At 41.5% G+C, this 20,140-nt stretch overlaps 1 protein-coding gene across 3 annotated transcripts in view; it reads right to left on the bottom strand.

Annotated features, from left to right (window-relative positions):
- The window catches only part of LOC138611124 (extended synaptotagmin-2-like), a 61,528-nt gene extending 44,550 nt beyond the window's left edge, over nucleotides 1-16,978 (bottom strand). For all 3 annotated transcript variants that reach the window (XM_069684072.1, XM_069684073.1, XM_069684074.1), the window contains exons 1-2: nucleotides 16,850-16,978; nucleotides 15,155-15,542 (exon numbers count right to left, since the gene is read on the bottom strand). In XM_069684072.1, the coding sequence (XP_069540173.1) occupies nucleotides 15,155-15,535 (381 nt within the window). In that variant the 5' untranslated portion in view covers nucleotides 15,536-15,542; nucleotides 16,850-16,978. The remainder of the gene's footprint in view (nucleotides 1-15,154; nucleotides 15,543-16,849) is intronic.
- Between the last annotated feature and the right edge of the window lie 3,162 nt (nucleotides 16,979-20,140).

Below are 20,140 nucleotides of genomic sequence, written 5' to 3'. Positions count from 1 at the left end.
AGAAAGTGATGCTAAGCCCAAACTAGCTAAATTGAGAAAATATGACGACAGGTATTTGAGTTTGGTTTTATTGAGAACAGTGACGGGAGACCAAAATGCGTCATGTGTCTTCAGGTGCTAGCGAACGAAGCTTTGAAGCCAGCCAAGCTAAAGCGACATCTGATTACAAAGCACCCAGAATATAAGGACAAAACAAAAGATTTGTTTCTGTCAAAAGAGCGAGGAACACACCCGCCAGAAAATACAGATGGTGAACCTGGCCACAACTTCAGAGAAAGCACAGAAGGCTTCTTGTTTGGTGGCTCAAAGGATTGCTAAAGATAAGAAGCCGCACACAGTTGCACAAGAGCTCGTACTTCCAGCAGCGGTTGAAATGTGTGAAGTTATGCTTGGGACAGAGTACAAATCTACAATGGCATCTAACAGTGCAAATGGTAGTAAGCATAATCGGTGTTACGATCATGAGGGGGTCCTTGGAAAATGTTCTCCCCTGGCTGTAAGGGGAAAAGGTTTAAAGAGTAGTCAAAGTATTTAAACCTCGGCTATATATATTTTGTAAAGGCATACATTTGGTAAGTACAACAAGTTTTGGTATTGTTCCAGCAGATGGAAATTGGGCTGCATTGTAATCCTTTTGGGCAAATGTGCCAGATTAAAGTACATCCTCTAAAATTTCTAGTTTTTAGCTCAGTCTGTCGGGACTTGGGAACCGGAGGCTGGAAACAAACATTTGGATAGCTGCAGAGGTACCATCTCATTTCCTGGGCACTGCCGAGGTGCCCTTGAGCAAGGCACTGAATCCACTAACTGCCTGGTGCGCATGTCCATGTGCAGCCCCCTCACTCTGACCTCTCTCCATTAATGCATGAGTGTCTTTCGGGCCTATGTTTGTGTAGCATGTTGCTAATAATAACAGAGTGAAAAACACTGAATTTCCCCTCGGGGGTTAATAAAGTATGTCTTCTTCTGACAAGCTCCAGTTGTTATTGTTAGTGTCTGACAACATTACAGAGAAGATCCCTACAGAGATAGATCTTTTTGTCGAGGTAAGAAACAGCCTCTACATCGCTCTCTTGAAAGCCACCAGACTCCATTGATAGAAATGTTACCTCACAGGACACAGGAGCTGCTGGTCTACTGCTGCATCAGTTGGTTGGATTATCTTAAAACCCTTTTCAGCATTCTGGCAAGAAACATCCAAACAAAGAGATTAAAGTTTTGCGATGTGTATCGCGACTGGATCAGGACGCTAAAGATGGCTGGTGAGAAACTCTGAAGCTCAGTTGTAGGCGAATTCATCATAAATTGTGATCTCTTTTGTTTCTTGACCGTAGCCGCTTCTCCATACCAACGGTGGCTGAAGCGAATGGTTTTATAGTACAATGGCAAAAAGATATGGCATCCTGTGTTTCTTTTTAAAGTAACATGGACGATATACTTATATAATATATATAAAAAACTAATTTAAATGGGAATACGGAAAGGGAAACGAAAATCTGAAACAAGCCGCCCCTCCTACTCCGCAGCTCTAATGGAGATCAGTTCAGGATTGAGAGCATCCCTTCTGCTGACACATGACTCTGTGCGTGTGTGTGTGTCTTAGTATCACAGCAGGTCAAGTGGGTGAGACTCACAGTCCAACTATGTAACAGCTGTTTGGAAATCCTAGCCTCCCTTCACAGCCGCACCCCCCAATACAAAGCATGTGTGTAAGAGAGAGAGAGAGGTGTGGAGAGCATTGATAAACCTGTCCAAAAGTGCTGAGAGTCATTCATTTAAAATGCATCTGACTAACTAAAAACAAAGCTGCTTTTACCGTCATCTTTATAAATATATCATGTCACAGCCTGCTGATTAAAATTCCACCTCTGTTTGCGCCAAAAGGGCCGCCACTCTACTCTGCAAGGTGACAAAAAAACAACAAGGAGGAAATGTGCTCAATCAGTGTCTCCTCAAACTGCAGGAGGCGTTTAAAGGTGCAGAAACGGGACACCTATACGACCAGACGGTTGCTCCTTGCTGACGTCTATATTTAGGCTCAGGCAGACAGAGAGAGAGAGGAGAGCCGTCGAGGATGTGAGCAGGAGAAACTGCACTGGAGAGAGATCAGTCGAGGAAATCCGAGAGCTCTATTGTGCTGAGGAGGTAATTTCTGGAGATTTCTACTACATGTCCATGATACAGCCTGCACTGAAGAGTCTGCAGTTAGCTACACGCGCTATCGAAATAGCTTTAAGGTGGAGCTCATATACATTAATGATATGCTTAAGTGAATGCTTAATTTAGGTTGAAGATGATGCAGAACACGGGTCCATTAAATGTTATAAAAAAATAAAACTGATGTTTTTTATGGGCTGCACAGTGGTGCAGTGGTTAGCGCTGTCGCCTCACAGCTAGAAGGGAGCTGTTCTGTGTGGAGTTTGAATGTTCTCCCCGTGCATGCGTGGGTTCCGTCCGGTTATCCAGCTTCCTGTGTGAATCTCTGTGTGTCACCTATTTGATTGACTGGCTTCCACTGGCCACGTCGTCAGTCGATCATTTTCATGAAAAAAATCAGTGTTTCTTAAAACACTCCTCGTGGGGTGTCGGGGGCTGCGAGCTGAGCTGCCGCTAACATTAGCTGAGTAAAACACTTCATACAGTTAAAGTAAGTAAACAAGTAAAACATGAGACTCACTCATGTAGACTAAAGGAGAAATGTACCTCAAAATCAAGGTACTTTTGTGCTGTTTTTGGCTTCACTTTTGGGGCTGGCACGCGCCTACCTTGCAGGTGCAGTTTAGAGTGGACAAGTAAACAACAGACAACGGTGTTGCCATGTGAAGTGGTGACTTTCAGCCGTTGTCGTAGTTACACCAGCTGTTAAAAAAGGGAAGAGAATACGTAGCTGTCCTCGTGAATTCCCTTTTTTGTTGTGTTTCATTACGAGCTCAAAATATATTTGTTACGTCTCTGAAGTGTTGTTTGTCAAACGTGTCATGTAGGCGCCTACCGCTGTGCCGCGTTTTGAACGCTGCTTCTTGTTACAGTTAAACAGGAAGAGAGAAAGTCACATGTTAAACCAAAACACCGGTCCTCCCAAAAACGGCTCGTCATCGGGTGTTTGGAGGTATTTCAGGTTTAGCGGGAAAAAATAATGGTAAATGGTAAATGGACTGTACTTATATAGCTCTTTTCTAGCCTTTGCTCAAAGCTGCTTTTACATTACATATCACATTCACCCATTCACACACTGATGGCAGAGGCTGCTTCATTAAGTACCTAACTGTCAATCAGATAACACATTCATACCCTTTGGCTACGCCACCGGGAGCAATTTGGGGTTCAGTGTCTTGCCGGAGGACACTTCAACATGTAGCCTGAGGGGGCTGGGGATCGAACCTCCGACCTTCCAACTGAAAGACGACCAACTCAACCACTGAGCCACAGCCGCCCCAAAGAGGTCATGAAACCTGTATCTGCTCCCCAAACCAACACAACTAACTTGTTCAAGCAGCTGAGAAAGCAGCACAAAGTGCAGCATGATGAGTGTATGTGGGCCAAGAGGAAGAACGAGATGCTCCCCGTCCACCAGCTTCAAGTCAGACACCCTATCCACCAAACTCCAAACACACACTGAAATTACCGATGCAATTTGCATCTAGATAATGCACCAAATAAGATGTTCTTCCTAAAATTACTAAATAATCGTGATCTCAATATTGATCAATATAATCGTGATTATCATATAAGCCATAATCGTTCAGCCCTACACTAACATAATATCATATTATATTTTAAACCGCAGGATTCTTTCATCAACAATTCCTTCTTTCAGACCGCTTATGGCATCAGAATCAGTCAGAGACATACTGTACATTCATAATGTGATTAATTCCACCACTGAAACCCTTTTTGTTCCATCGATCCATCTGCTTTGACTTTTTGCTGGTTGTGTGTTTTCACTATCAAGTCAGTGACAGGCAAAATTTCCCTCAAGAGACACAATAGTTTGAATACATTTGAATGGGAAGTGAAATGTTTGGCAGCATCGCACCCTGGTCCCCTGTCAGCCAAACGCAGGCAGAGTGTTGACATGACTTTAAATGCTGAAAACTGAATTTCTGATGTCAAGACTCTCCGAAACAAGATCCTCAAGACACCGACCCAGGACCAGATTAAGCCTCCTCCACATTTGGAAGGAATTATTAAAAAAAGCCAACGAGCCAAGTTTGCTAAATTGGAGTACAAAAGTATCTTTTTATTTCTTATTTCAACATTACGCCTCGATCCCACAGGATTTGTGTCAGGCTCGTTCCGTCTGTGCCGCGGTTCTGGTCCGTCAGACCACGCGAGACCTCGTCCACAGGAAGCGTGTCTGATCCGCAGCGCAGCGGAGCGCTGGCCCGAGCAGCTGCATTCGTGAGAGCACAAGATCGCGGGCGAACTACGTTATTGCGCGAGAATTGTGAAATCACACAATGACATCAATGTTAGCAGAGCAACACACAAACTACAGTTCAGTTTGCACCTCCGAAGTTGATTGTCTGCTCATTTGGAGATCATTCCATGATTTTTGTGCTTCCACCATGGATGAGTACACTACTTAATTAAAAGTGTTCTTTTTTCAAGATTTCAGTGTGTTGTTGTTATGAAAACAAAAACAAACTGGAGTCTGTATCGGTCTGTACATGGCGTTTTATTTTGAAATGACCGGATGCTGTATGCTGTTTTCGTGTGTGACTTCCTGTTTGGAACGATCTGCTCTGTTCAACTTGACACGTGTTTGAAGCGGCCTCCGTCAAAAATAGACCCGGCGGTATCTTTAGCGGAGCAGAGCGGAGACACGCTTCTGGGACGTGCCGGAGACGGACCGCGGCGCGTGCTGTGGAATCACGATCATTGACTTGAATGGGCGCAATCGACTCCGGAGGTCGCGACGCACATGGAACGCGCCGGAGACGGATCGTGTGGAATTTGAGGGTTAAGCTTTCTACAATAAAATGTGTCAGATTTAACAGACAGGCATCAACATTTCTCTTAGTTAACATAAAGCAGGGGTCTCCAACAGGTAGCTCGCGGCCTGGATTGTAGTAGCTCGCCAAGAGGTTCACAGACTCTGAACAAAAATTCTGACGACAATAAATGCACCTTGAAAGCCTCTTCCCACTTCAATTCAATCAAATACACAGATGTCCCGCCCCCTCCAATATAAAATAATAGGATAGGCCGATCATGCTCCTGGCAAGTTTGTCAGTTATGCTGTCCGCTAGCTGAGGTAAAGTGAGGTGTTCGGTGCTGTTAGCCTGGTTAGCCAGATTTATGATGGATAATGAAGGTGGCCACGCCAAGAAAAAGCAGAAAACATACCATCTCCACGGGGAGTGGGAAAGTTCTTTTTCACAAATGTGAAGGACAAGTGTGTGTGCCTCATCTGTGGTACCAGTATCTTCCTGTCTCAACTGCACACACATTTAAATGACATTTCTTTACTTTACATGCAAAGCAGTCCTTTGGGAAGGAGTGGAGAGGCAAAGGCATGTTCCTAAAGCTCAACATGCATAAAGTAGAACTGTATTGTTATAGAATAAATACAAAGTTTATGCACATTATTGTTTATTAAAATGTTTTTAAAATACTTATAAATATGATCAGTACCCAGGAAAGAAAGAGTGTAAAGTTTAAATGTAACAGTGAGGTTCTGGATCTTTTCCAACCCTCTAGTTAAGACAATGAGGCTGTTTGGCATTGTCACAATGTGAGCATTCATGAAAAACACATTGCAAAAGTCTGAATTTATCAGCTTGCATAATTTTTACCTACTGGACAGAGCCCAGCGTCTAATGGCCATGCTTTCACACCATTTTGATGGAATCAGATAAAGTCTAAGACAGCCATTAGCTGCTCTCAGATTAATTGGTGCCAGTTAAGTGGTGAAGCAGCTTTTGGGGATTTACTGGATTCAGGAGGGACATTTTGCAAACACAGCTACTGTGTAAAGTAGGAGTGGGACAAAATATAAATACGGCAATATATCTGACTGGTGTAATACAATGATCAAAAGTGTGGTGGCAAATATCAATATTTCGATTTACAAATATTTGCGCTCTGAACAGATTCCCCTGCGATTTTGACTCAACGCGTCCCTACTCATGACATGAATGAGGGTAACGTGAAGGGAAATTAATCGGCCGAATAAAAAGTTAATGAATTATTGCAGAATTGCTGTATCGTGATATTATCACATCATTAACCTGTGGTTCCCACCCCTAATGTAAAACATGCAGAGGAGCAGATAAACATAGAAACTGTTCATAGTACTTCATATCGTTCTCGCGATGTTAAACAGTGTAATCGTACATTGCAGAGTTTTCTCATATCGAGCAGGCCTAGTATATATAGCATTAAAAGAGCGTCATTTTCTTCTTAGTTCTACAGATGTAAAAGAAACCACCCTCGGCACTTTAACCTAGTAGTTTTCTTTTCACACCCCAAACGTGCTGGAGAACAGAGTCAAAGGAAAAACAGTCCAAGCATTGAGAAACTGTGTGTAAGAGCAGGTCAGAGCAGCACAAGGCCCGTCTGTTCCTCCACATTGTTTCCATTCTGTGCCGCGGAGCAGAGCCCTGCCCTGTGGCACTTCAAAAGAACGGGGAAGCCCCACCCAGCCGTGTCATACGAGAGCACGGAGGCCGAGAGGAGGAAGAGGAGGAGGAGGAGGAAACAGAAACAGACGCAGGGAGAGCAACAGTTACACAGCTGTTTTGTTAACTTTCAATGTCTGCCTTTTAAAAGACTGATGACAACATTTAAATGTTTTTACTTTTAACTGGGACGGAGAAGGGTTAAAACTGAATGTTTCCAGCACTTCAAGTCTTCAAATTCATAATTGCATCATCACATCCACACCTAGGAACCGCCCAGTGCAGCCATACTCCTCGAACACATAATTAATCTGAATGGTTTCAAAGCAACCAGAAAAATAATCCGGATTTGATGCTGTTCTGGGTTTTTCACGCGCCTCTCTGAAAATGGAAATCGTTCTGGTGTTTGAAAAAGCTGATAAATTAAAATAAATGGAGTTAAGTCCTGATACAATTCTCCAACTCATCAATTAGTCAATAGTTTCTAAATAATACATTTAGCTTCTTTGTGTGTCAACTATCAGTTTCATCTCATTATGAATTTAATACTTCCAATGTAAAGGTCCGACCCAAACAACATATTGCATAAGACGTGGATGATAAAATTTCAATCTCCATCTGCTCTCATTGTACAAAATTGATGCCAAAATACCCCCATGATGGGCGCTGCCATCTGGCGACAGTGATGTCATTTAGAGACTGCGCAGTAGAGATCGGCAGGTAGAGCCGGCGTAGCCACTTTTGCTAACCAAATCAAATAACATCAAATAACTAATTAAAAGTACACTTGTCAGAAAAATGAACACGCGTGTATTTTGATTTTATAGTTTGACTCATGTCCCATCTGTTAACATGGAGGAGGCGGGCTTTATGACTTATACTGCAGCCAGTCAGCAGGGGGCGATAGAGAGCGTTTGGCTTCACTTTTAGGGAGCTGTCATGTCGTCCATCTTTTTATGCGGCCTATGGTTTAGACGGTCTGAGGAGTCAGTTGTTCATTTTTTCACTAAGTACATTATTTAAGCTAAACAAAATTAGCGCCCTGATTGCATCGTAATTGATGCACATTGCTAGCATTAATTTATGAGTAAGCGTTCGCTAACCCCTCGCTTCTCTTCTGCTGCACTCTCTTGTCCAAATGTGGCTTCAAAATGATCGTACAAAAACCAGTGGGTGACGTCATGGCTTTTTCAACTTCAACAAATAATGGCATAAATAGTGCAGCCTTTAATTACAGCATCTGCGGGAGGGCTTAGTTTCACATAAGAATACTATGTCTGTTTTGGTGTCCCCTGGTTCCCCTTTGCTCCACTGTCACTCCTTGTGATTAGCTTAAATGTGATACAGCACTCAAAATCAATCCAAAACCAATTACATTACTTCACACTCTCCAACATTCTCACTTCAACAGCTTGCTGTAAAACAAACTAAATATATTAAAAGAGAGAGTCAGGGCGTCTGAATGGTTCATATCATACCGGGGACTTTTTGGTCTCCTCCCATGATTCTTGTCTACAGCTGAAGGTAAAAAAAAGAAAAATGAATACATATCTTAAACCAGGGAAATCCTCTGAAGACTGAAACAAATGTCTAGTAACACAACCCCACAAGCCCCAAACCTCCTCCGTGCTGCTGTGACAGAAGTAGGAGGAAATGATTCATATTTTAATGACGTCCAGTCAAAACACTGCAAACTAGACACCCTTCTGACTGCTGAAATATCTCCTCTTGCGTTGGAATGTGGTTTTACTATATATAAACCTGTGGCCTATACCCTGCAGCCTGTGTAAAACTTAGACACCATTAGTTTAGTGACCCAAATCCTTCCCGGTAATAATATTGTTGCAGAGATTTCATCATACGTCTGCCCCGCTGATGCCACATTTATCCTCATGCCCCGGGATCACCTTTGTGTCTCTGCAACTAAAATCTACATCAAGTTTTATACTTGTGAGGTTGAATATCTTAATTTATAATCAATGTATCCTTAGACTATGTAAATACTGTAAAAGAAAATCACAAAAACACTCAAGCGACTCTTGTCTCAGCTGATGCCAAAGGAGCCACACTTATACACTGCAGTCAAAAGTTCGACTATTCCTTTACACTTACAGAAACCTCCACCAGGATTCATTACTTTCACAGCTACTCCCTGTGCAATATTCACAGTAAATGACAGCATTAGGAAAGCTGCATAATGTGACCTCACAGTCAGCTGTTAATAAATGTGATTAAGTGACCACACAAAATGACCATTCCATGACTGTGTTTGATCTCTGGCTGATGGCTTTCAACATTTCTGGAATGGCATGGTTCAGAAAAAACAAGTCCCATCATGCATTGCTAATCACATTAAGAGATTCTGTTATCTCTGCTTTGTTCGTCACAAACTTCATGATTTTCCAGTTCATGTGGATCGAAGGATTGCAGGGCCATCGAGTAAGAGATTGCATGAAGACACAGACTGAAAAGACCCGTTTCAAAGGCAACTTTCAAATGTGATTTTCATTTTAACGTTGCAGAAGATGAAGGATCTGTTTTGTTTGATAATGTAAATGTCAAAATTAGGACGTGTGGGAGGAATAAAAATCAAAGGATAGAAAACGTAAAAGTTCTAAAGCCACTGATTTTAACGCTTTCATATTGTCTAAACGTTATCAAACCTACTTTTCTCCTGATTTATATTTAATGTCCATGAGGTAAGAAACCTGTAGGATGATCCAATGATGATTTAATCTGTATTACACACTCAAAACATTTGTTTTATTCCACTGTACCTACTACAGCAGCTTTTAACCAACACTGTAAGAAACATGGACTCTTACTCAAAGGTCCACTTTCTAGCTTCTTTTTAACAACTGATTTCTTTTATTATTTGTCGAGGTAGACTGTGAGTGAATTGTGGTTGAAAGCATTGTCATGATCGATTAATTAGCAGTTTATTTTTTTATTAACTGTTTGCTCTGTGATTAAAAAACTAAATAACCATAGCTATGTTGCAGTGTCCAGAGTGAGTTCATGGAATGTCTTGTGTTCCATGACCCATTGGTGAGACAGTTCCTGGTTAAACTCTGCAGTATGACTTCATGAACATCAGTAGGACACCAACTGTATCTTTCCTGAGAAAACAAAGCTTTTTAGATACATCTTTTGTGTCTGAAGCAGAGAGGGAGCTGTGCAGAGTGAGAGAGAAGTGTGTCTTTACTAAAATAAAACTACATTATTACCTCAGGCTTTCTTGGCCTGTTGGCTGTGAGCTGCTGCCCACGCTGCCCATCAAGCCTCATTCTGGGCGCATTTTTCTGAGAGAGCGAGCCAAGCTGACGGGCTCTCCACCAAAATCCATATTTCACCCATGATCACAGTTTGCCTGCCAGGATGTTGCAGATGTGGATTATTTTATAAATTTGTGTATGCTGCTTTTAGAGAGTACGTCACATCTATCCATTGTGTTAAGGCTGGCTCACACAAAAACATTTTTGAAATCTCAACAGATGTGTCAAATGTGAGAGAGCCCACACATGACGACAGATAATGATAGACAGATATAACAGTTTTGTTCCTGTAGTGTGTGGAGAGCAACGCTATGACCCAAACAGCACAACTCACGAACAGATTCATTCAACAAAAACCAGAGTCCGACTCTCACAGCTGGAAATCTCACTAAATCTCTGGCGGTAAAATGAGACTTCAGAGAGAAACAAACATGGCGGACGACGGGCAGGAAGAATTGGCGATGATAGTTCTTGGACTTCTTACATAAAATTCAGGAAGAAAAAACAACAAACTGTGGATGAAGTGGTGGAGACGGCGTGAACACGGGCTGTACATGTTACTTTATGCTTCAAGTTTACTTTTGCCGCCATGGCTGTTGTGCTTCCTTCTTCAGTCAGCTTGCTTCACAATTGGCTATGGTTTGGTTCCACATGACGGTCCACAGAGTGCCTGCTCGGCCGTCCTCGGGGTTCCCCCCACACAACAGGATATCAGATAGTAAATATTGTTAATGATTTGAAATCGGTGCAGCCATGATGTTCTTCAGAAGCAGTGGCACGTTTTCATTTGGGATTTACTTCAGCTTGAACTTAGCAGTGGAGAAGTAGGCAGATGTTGACTTACACATTAAACACCATATGGGCTGTATAAGGGTGCTTTGTCTGTCTCAAAAAGGGCAAAAGCAAATAGTTGTTACATTGTTTGGCTACCGGTTTAGAGCTCTAAAGGTTAACAAAAAAAACAAGTAAGTTGATGACTGATTCGTTACTTTCACTATTTTAGAAGCAAGTAGTACAATAGGACTCCTAACTGTGTTTGATGATGACTCTGCGACTTTCTTTCAGCTTCTAATCATTGAATTTCGAAGTCAGTGTGAGAGAGGTGAAACAGATAAAGTATCTATGCAGAACAGGGGCCGACTAACCGCGTCTGAGTGTCTTTCAAAGGTCAAAGTTCACAGCTGATTGTTTGGCAAGTTATCAGAATGACACGTTTATCCCCTGACATCCTTTCACTGGATTCTCAGCTTCCCGTTAATCAAGCCAACAATGAGCTGTCAATCAGCATTGTTTGGTTTACACATCCAAATGTCATTAGCCGCGTTGTTATGCTTTAAAACATCTGTGACAGACTTGGTGAAAAAGACAACATAAAGACAAAAGATAAGCTCGATGACTCACAGCACAACAAACACAACAGCTGCTCTACAGCACTGTGTCTGCTCGCTGCAAAGCTTCCTGCGCTGTTGCTGAGCACTGAGTTTCTCAAGGTCTGTGTGATAATGGATGTGATGATGGGACGCTCTCTGAGGGGAGGAGGCTTTGTTCGCGTCCGGCTGGCACGCTGCCATCCACTCAGCTTCTCACAGTTTACTGGCATCATCATTGATAAAAAGAAATATCATTGCAGAACTGAAATATTGTTATGACAGTAGCATTGAGTCTCTGTGTCAATCTCACAAGTCTAGGACAGGATGAAAGCGAGGCTTCCAGGCGGAGAAATGCTTCATAATTACATAAAAGATCTTGAACATGTTGTTAAGACACGATTACATAAGACGCCATAGATCAAGCGTCAGTTGTAATGTTGAAATAACTATCATGACTTGAACTAAACTAAGCAATGCCAAGCAGCTACACAAGTTATGGGAAAAGCTCATTGTAGGAATTTTCCCTTCAATTAAGGCTGGCCCGCACTCAAAGATTTTAACAGACGTGTCAAATGTGAGGGAGCCCACACATGACGACAGATAATGATAGATTTTACAGTTTTGTTCCCGTAGTGTGTGGAGAGCAACGTTATGACCACACACTAACAGATTAATTCACCAACAACCAGAGTCCGACTCTCACAGCTGGAAATCTCACTACATCTCTGGCGGTCAAACAAGACTTTAGAGGAAACAAACATGGCGGATGATGGGCAGGAAGAATTGGCGATGATAGTTTTGGGATGAAAAAAGAACACACTGTGGATGAAGGCTTTGGCTGCGGTTGTTGTGCTTCCTGCTTCAGAATTGGCTATCGTTTCGTTTCACGTGACGGGCCACAGAGTGCGTGCTCGGCTGTCCTTTGGTTTCCCCCAACACAACAGGATAACAGATATATTGAAATATTGAACATGGCCGTGACGTTCTTCCGAGCAGATTGGGGGAAGTAAAATCACCCCTAACATCCCAGGAACATCTGGAGAGATCATCTTTAGAACCATCAACACATCAGGACTCCTTGTCAGAAGGGGGGAATCAAGCCCAAAATTGGCTTGATTATCTTGTAGTGTGTACCCCGCTTGACGGGAGAGTATTGAAAAGAGGCAGCTTAGCAAAGTGTAACAGTAACATCATTCATACAAGAGCCGGACCAATATATCGCTTGGCAGATATTATCAGCCGATATGGGCTTATCCCAGATAAATGGGAATATACATTTTCAGATGTGTGCTCATTTGAAAAAATACAAATCATATTATGCACAAAACAATACTTGGGGGGATAAGAATCAATGACATCATATAGCCTACTTTGTGCAGCGGTAAGTTTCTGACTGAGCAGGGACAGACTAGAGTTTGTTGACAATAAATAATGTTTTATAAAGTTCGTGGTCTAAACAGCAGCCTTCTTCTGAGTTCTTTCCATTGTCATATTGGTGTAAAATCAGAGACTGATCCACATGGAAAATGTCCATATTCCTTTCAGCTCAAAAATTCACTACATTGGCCAACATGTTGGTCAACTGTATATTATTAATCTAGTATCAAAAACTAATCAGTTACTGAAGCTTATAATCTGGCCCCTTCTGAACAAGACTAGGTCAAAACCTAGTATGTGGCTGACCGCATCAGGTCAGTGTGCGCTTTTGTGGGCAATGTTACAAGGACTGTCCTTATGAGGCCGATGACATCGTGTTTGAAAGCAGGTGCGCGCTGAGGACGTAGGTGACAGCAGATGAGCAGCGGAGGAGCAGCTCCGCCTACTCTCCGAACAAAGTATCTAGAGTCGCATAGACAGAGAGTTGCGTCAGTGGAGGTCCAATATGCTCCATGATCCACCATTGCGATGTTGTGACTCTCTCTGTCTCTACGGCTCTGAGAGTCACTCACGTACAGACCCATTTGTAGGGCTGACTCCGGCGGTCAGCCAAAAGAATAGATTACAGACTTGTCAATTAGCTATAAAACAAGTGACGTCAACTTTGTATGAAGCCCATCATCAGGGTTGCAGCTAATATCTACACTGTTGTATAAAAATAAACAGTTAACATACAATTCACATTTGCTAAAGTGTTTGTTCGTCTAAAAAAAGATCAGGGTTATTGAAACTGTCATAACCATGTAAAACCATAAACCACAATACCGTGATATTTCCTGATGCTTATTTAAATAAAACAAATCACAAATCACAAACACTGGATCTTGTGTAGAAATGTGTCCTTAAACCGTACGTATCCCTCCAGATATCACATGTTTGTGGGTTCTATGAGGCATTGAAATTATAATGCATTACAGATTCAAAGCTTTCCATCCATTACCCGGCTCTAAAAAAGCTTCCAGGAAAACATTGTGCTCTTATGAATCTTTGCCAACACGGGCCAAACTTACTCATTTTCAGAGTTAGCTCTGACTCGCTGATGTTACTTGTGTGCTCACATCCTGCGAGTACACACCCAATGGTAATCGCCATTCCTTGCATGCTGACAACTAGTCATTTTGGCTGGATGATCCTGCCACATGTAAGAAGCAGAGGATGAGTAGACAGAGAGAGAATGGCAGCTATGTGGGAGGTGTGTGTGTGGCCAGTCCTCCCTCTTCACACTGGTATCTTATTGTGGCAAAGGAAAACCTGACTGCACACTGACAGACAAACAACCACACCGAGGAGATGAATCCAGAAAGTGAAAGCCAGAGCAGGGTGCTTGACTCTCCTGCCTTTAAAGTGCCAGCCTTGGGATCCCCGCGGGCTCAGAGGCCATGTGTACATTATTCATTGAGGACTCCGTCTCCTTCGATGGTTCGATTGACTCTAACTATCATAAAGAGTCTCGCATAGATTCGATCCTATAGGCGCTTTGTGGACCATTTGTGGATCATTTTGTTTTTGTTATCGGCTAATATAAGCCTATCCCAGATAAACAGATATAAGCATATGTTCTCCCAATATGCACCAACATAAATGTTTTGGACAGAACACATGATGCATCTTGTTTATTCAAAACAGTTGCCAGTCCTTGAGAAATTCATTACTTCTCAAGGAATGTTAATGACTGTAGGAACTCAGCGAACCAGCAACAAAGACAGTTTTGTCCTGTGGATTAAAATGAGTGTGAGAGATGATGAACTATTTATCTCTGGTTTTTACCACCATCCTCCTTGTTAAAACACGACTAGACCATCTGAAAAATATCTTCCAGACACTGATGCAGACTACTTATTCACAGGAAATGTAATGAAATACAGTGAAACTCTTGGGGGAACTTACGGTCTCCTATTCCTGGACATTATGGAGAATCTATCTGCCAAAAACTGCAAGTACACTGCATGAAGAAAGCATTTTTCCACCAATAAAATGATTGCAGTATCCCATCTTTTCAGAAATAACGCTGTATGTCTCACATATTAAGTATAGTTTAAGATTATGATGCAGTTTCAGCATCACCAAGCAAAAGTTGGAGAGGTTCACCACAAACCCAAACAAGGAAATTACAGGGCACTGGTCTGATTCTGTAAATCTGATTATATGTTGGGGAAAACGTAATAGATTGCTAGCTGGGATGTTCGTTAATAAGTAGGATAATGCCAGAAAATTATTTTGAGTGAGGAAACTGAGGAAAAGCAGAGGGAAGAGAAATTACAGTTGCGTTTTTGGCTATGACAGAGAATTCAGTTATCTTTATCAGCCAGTTTGGCAGACAAGTACTCTGTGTTGACATCCAAAACTTGATGTTGGCAGGAAGTTGAAGCTTGAAAACGAGTCGAAATACAAAGCAGTGATGACTAGATATTGATAATACAAGAACTGTAATAAAGCTGGAGGGACTCACCCATGGTGGCAGCTCAGCAGTAGGCACATTTTGCTTCACTACTTTCTCCTCATGCTCCAGGAATGCTAAGGCACGGTTTATCCTGTAGTCCTTACTGCCATGGTTCTTCCTCCAATAGAACAACATGGCGAGTCCGATCAGAACCCAGCTGAAGCTGAACTCGAAGTATCCCAGGATGTAGATTGGGAAGATGATAGCAAAAGTCTTGCCAAATTTAATCCACATTTGGGTGATATCTGTCAGAGACGACTGTGGCTCTTCCTCCAGCTCCTCTGGGGACAGAGGGGGGCCTAAGGTGGACCTCACCGGGCTGCTAGGCGCTGCAATGGGTCCATTCGTCCTGACACCTGGTCCCGCTGAACCATCCATTCTGTTACTCATTTCTCCTCTGGAAAAAAAGAGTTATGACATAGTTTTACAGCAAATGTTAGGGTCTTTTCACACACAACAGCTTGGAAAAGTGCAGCTGTTTCATCACTACAAAGTACAGGCCTCAGGCTGCAAGATATTCAGCTCTGGGAGTCAAACGAAAGGAAATAAAAGAACATTAGGCATGACAAAGAGTCAACAGGCTTACCATTGAGCATCATAAACGTACCATTGAGATTCTGTGTATTTCTAGTTTATTTTATTGGTTCTAACACTGAATGGAAGTGTAACAACCGCAGACTGGGTGGGAAATCCCTTCCTATGATTCCCCAAAACACTACAAGACCTTCCATGTTAGAAATACTATGGAAAAACAAAAAAGTAGGCTAAACTGAACTTTGTAATGAGGCAGTGCCAAGTACAAAACAGTGAAAATTAAGATGAAGTCTATGTCTCGATTATTATATCTAAAATACATCAGAAAAGGGTACCAGCAATAACTATAATTAAAGGCTCAATGCTGGGGCTCAATATTAGTTATTTGTCTTCAACAAATAGGCAGTAAAAAGTTGGTATCATGCAAATGACTGATGTATATTTAAACCCCAACTAATTGATATAATACCAAAGAACATATTTCCTGTGATGCACATAAAAATTACAGCCCTTCTGTTTAGCCTACACAATGTTTTCAAGGCCTATATTATCTACACAAGCTTCCGGCAGTACTGTTATTCCAGTGTCCACACTCTTGTATGGAGAGGACGTCATAAGAAACTCCTTCGCAAAATGCCAATTTTCTCTTACCATTTTTGGGGTAAATATGTAAGCAGTATAAATATATAAGATTAAAACTTTTTTCATGCTACGAACCGATAAGAAGTTCTCTTACATTCGGCATACATAAAATATAACTATACACAATTATCGAGTCGTATTTCAACTTTGAAAAGTGCCTCAACCGTTGTCTCCTCAGTCCTCTGCCATCAAAACAAACCGCCGTGAAAGGCGACGACAAGTGTGAAGCACGTATGATAGTAGCTGTTTTTAAGGAAATGTGCTATTTGGGACAATATTATGCGAGCCGAATTGAAGAGCAGCAACTTTTTAATTCAAAATGTACATAGAGTCTTGGTCATGATGTGATTAAGTTTACCGTTAAGCGAAGCAACTCTTATTCGAATAGGTTTTTTGAATGGAGTCAGTCGTGACGTCCTCTCCTCAAAGTGACACGTATAGGGGCTAGGACTTCACCACCAGCACTGCGTAAACCAAACACCAGCGAGAAAAAAACAACTTCTTCCTGCGAGGAGGCAACACACTCACCGGTTTCTGCCAGCGACCTTCGCTCGTCCCTGAAAAATAAACTAAAATTCACTCCAACAGCCCGGTCCTCTGCATGTCTGCCAGGTAAACTCCGATAACCCCGTCTCCCCTTCAGTACATCCTGCTGTGAGGGCGACTAAATCAGCCTGCAGGAAACTGTCATCGCGCGAAACAGGTCAGCCTCCGACATGGAGGGAGCTTCAAATACCAAACACACCAGCAGACCTGGGCGCCATCTTGCGGTGGAAAATAACGGTTACGGTTAAGTTTCTACTTCATTGTCGAAGTGGGTTTTAGACAGTATTTAACCCACGTTTGGTAAGTCTGCCCTGTTTTTTGGTTTACAAATTAAGTTAATGAATGTTTCTAAACGTTAAAAGTGTAAACTGAAACAGAAGCCTATGATCCTCCATGTTAATTGAGGTTTGACAAGATTATTTACAGAAGGATAGGTTTTTATCTTGACCTGGTTTATGGTCGAGATAAAAATAATGAAATAAAATCAGTCATAATCGCCCTATTTTCCATTTTCACAAAAAAAGGTCTCACAAGTGAAACTGGGTGGGGTCATATGCCTACTGTAGCCTAGTTACTCAGTTAGGTCTAGCTGTTGTAGACCATTGTAGATGTAATGTAGACCATTTCCTGAACATTTGATTGGTCTGGGTGGTTTAAAATCAATTTTCTTACTCCCAAGAACGTACTTGATGGCATAGTCTAGTGAATCATTGTATTATTATTGTTTTGTACAAAACAACATGATTTGATAGGCAACTAAAAAAAAACGTAGGCCTAGCTGCCTCCATAGCAGTAGTAAAAAAAATCATCCAGCAAAGGCTACTAATCACAACCACATTCATGTATTGCACAACAATCCTTTATAGAACACCATGGAGCTGTTGCACAACCCCTGCAGCCTTTATAAGATTAGTAAGCCCATTAAAATGTAATTGAGGGAAGTACTTAACAATGGGGTACTGTGTATCTGCCAGAAGATAGGCGTTAATAAGACATACAGTGAGATTGCCACACAATGCTGACCTCCCATACATGCCTCTCTAATGGCCTACAGCCTCCTTAAATATAAACATAATCATGTTATCATTTGATTTGTCTATGGTCAAATTTAAGTATATTTAGTGGTAGTACAACTTAAACTAATGTAATACTTTACCCTATTTCTTTCTACAATATTTCTTATAAGTAAGCTTAATATCTCAGATAGGCTATCGACTAATGCCAAAACACATTAAATAATTCAAGTGAAAGAATATTCACAATTATATGGCTGTTCAGTCAACTCCTCGTGGCCAAGCCATTACAAATGCCACAGTTTGACCTTTGACCCTTTAATCCTATTTTCTGCCTGTAATGTAATAAAGGTAATCTCCCGCTGACCGTATATGTAGCCTAAGACAGACAGGTATTTTAAGAAACATGATTTAACATGTGAAATACAAGAGAACATCATGAAATAGAATATTTAAGTTGATTTAGAACAGATGTAGATCAGTGTACTGTTACTGCTGGTTTAACGATAAAGATAGCAGAGTTTGCATAGAGGATATATCCCCACTAGATGTCATGGTAGTGTTGGTAAACTGAAGCATCACTGCTGACATGTAGTATATCAGATCATTAATCAAATTCTGAGAATTGGGAACCGTCCATGGGAAGTTGATCGAAAGCAAACTCACTTAACTCAGTATAAAGTTATTTTTCTCCTGCTCAAATCTTTCTTCAAAAAATTACTTATGCATTACGTTACACGCTGCCAACAGGTTATATATTCTGGGAAGTGGATATATTCAGACGAGATGAAAGTTGGGTCGTCAGACGTTCTATTTGATCCACACAGAGGTAATGTTTATGACGGGTAGAGTTAAAGGGAGAGAGAAAAAGAGGAACAAAGAAAGGGAAAAAGAGGCATTAACATGCACCTCAGTAACAATTCTGCATAACATGAATCAGACGTACTATTTCATCCTTAAGTCATAATTAGTTCAATGGGATCTAAGAGTATGAAGTTTGGAAGACAATGTAGACCATCCTTGCAAAAATGTGTCCGTATTTTCTTCTGCAAAAGTCACTACTATAATAATATATGCTAATATAATTGCATGCCCATTCGCATCACACATGAGCCGGAGATTTCAAGTTTCTGAATCAGACCAAGATGGGACTCTATACAATAAAACGGTTTGTATGCACATCTTGGAGACAGATCTCAGAGAAGCACAGAGAAACTTACCCCGTTCAGAGGAATGTGAAAGCATCTTGCAGCAGACCTGTCAGCACAGAAAGACTGTGCATGTAGTAATCCCTGCAGGTGTTACTTAGGGGATGATATACTTGCAGCCTTGATTTGAGCTCCACTATGGATGATCATGTCTGAAATATAAGTCCTGCAATAAAGCATGAGGTGGTAATTCAGTCTTTATTCTTCATGTAGCAGCATCTCTTTAAGATTATGCTTTTTCAGTAAGTCCTTATTTCTCTTTCTAGCAGTAAGTTTTTGATCATCACAGCAGAAGCAGGTCCTTCCTAATTGCCTTCCATGTCTGAAGAATGACTAAAATCTCATCAGAGCAGTTTTCCACCTGTCAAATTTACCTTGTGAGATGAGCTACTGCTCCTAGCTTGGCACATACCAGTATTAGTACATTTACTCTATTGTCTAAGTATCTACACATGTAAAACTCTAAGGACATTGTTTCTAGCAGAGGTCAATGGTTAATCTGATTTTTCTCTGTCGCCCCCTGCTGACTGGCTGCAGTATAGGTCATAAAGCCCACCTCCTCCATGTTAACAGATGGGACATGAGTCAAACTATAAAATCAAAACGTCGAATACATTTTTCTCAAACATGGTTTCTGTCATTATAGCTAGTTCTTATCGTGCTGATTTATGTTCGAGTGATAATTTTTCTGACATGTTTATTTTAATTAGTTATTTGATGTTGAAAAAAAGGATGATTGACAGCTCTGTTGACAAATACGGCTCCTGCAGCCGATCTGTTCCGGATTAGCAGAGCGGAGGAGGATCGGAGAGAGGAGACACAACTAAACAATCATTACAGTCACTGAGTTTCCATATCTGTGAACGTTCAGACCAACACAAAGAAGCTGTTCTGCTGTTAAACATGCCGGCGTGCGGGATCCTTGCTGTTTCAGTAATTTAAATGTGTGTTTTGGTTAGCGGAAGTGGCTACCCATCCATCCATTCATCCATTTTCTCCCGCTTATCTGGGGACGGGTCGCAGTGGCAGCAATCTAAGCAAGGTGACACAGG

Source organism: Semicossyphus pulcher, unplaced genomic scaffold, assembly GCF_022749685.1.
Source record: "Semicossyphus pulcher isolate SPU_LCO1_2020_fin unplaced genomic scaffold, fSemPul1.0.p SCAF_7, whole genome shotgun sequence".
NCBI classification, from domain to species: domain Eukaryota; kingdom Metazoa; phylum Chordata; class Actinopteri; order Labriformes; family Labridae; genus Semicossyphus; species Semicossyphus pulcher.
This window is presented reverse-complemented; position numbering and strand designations above follow the sequence as displayed.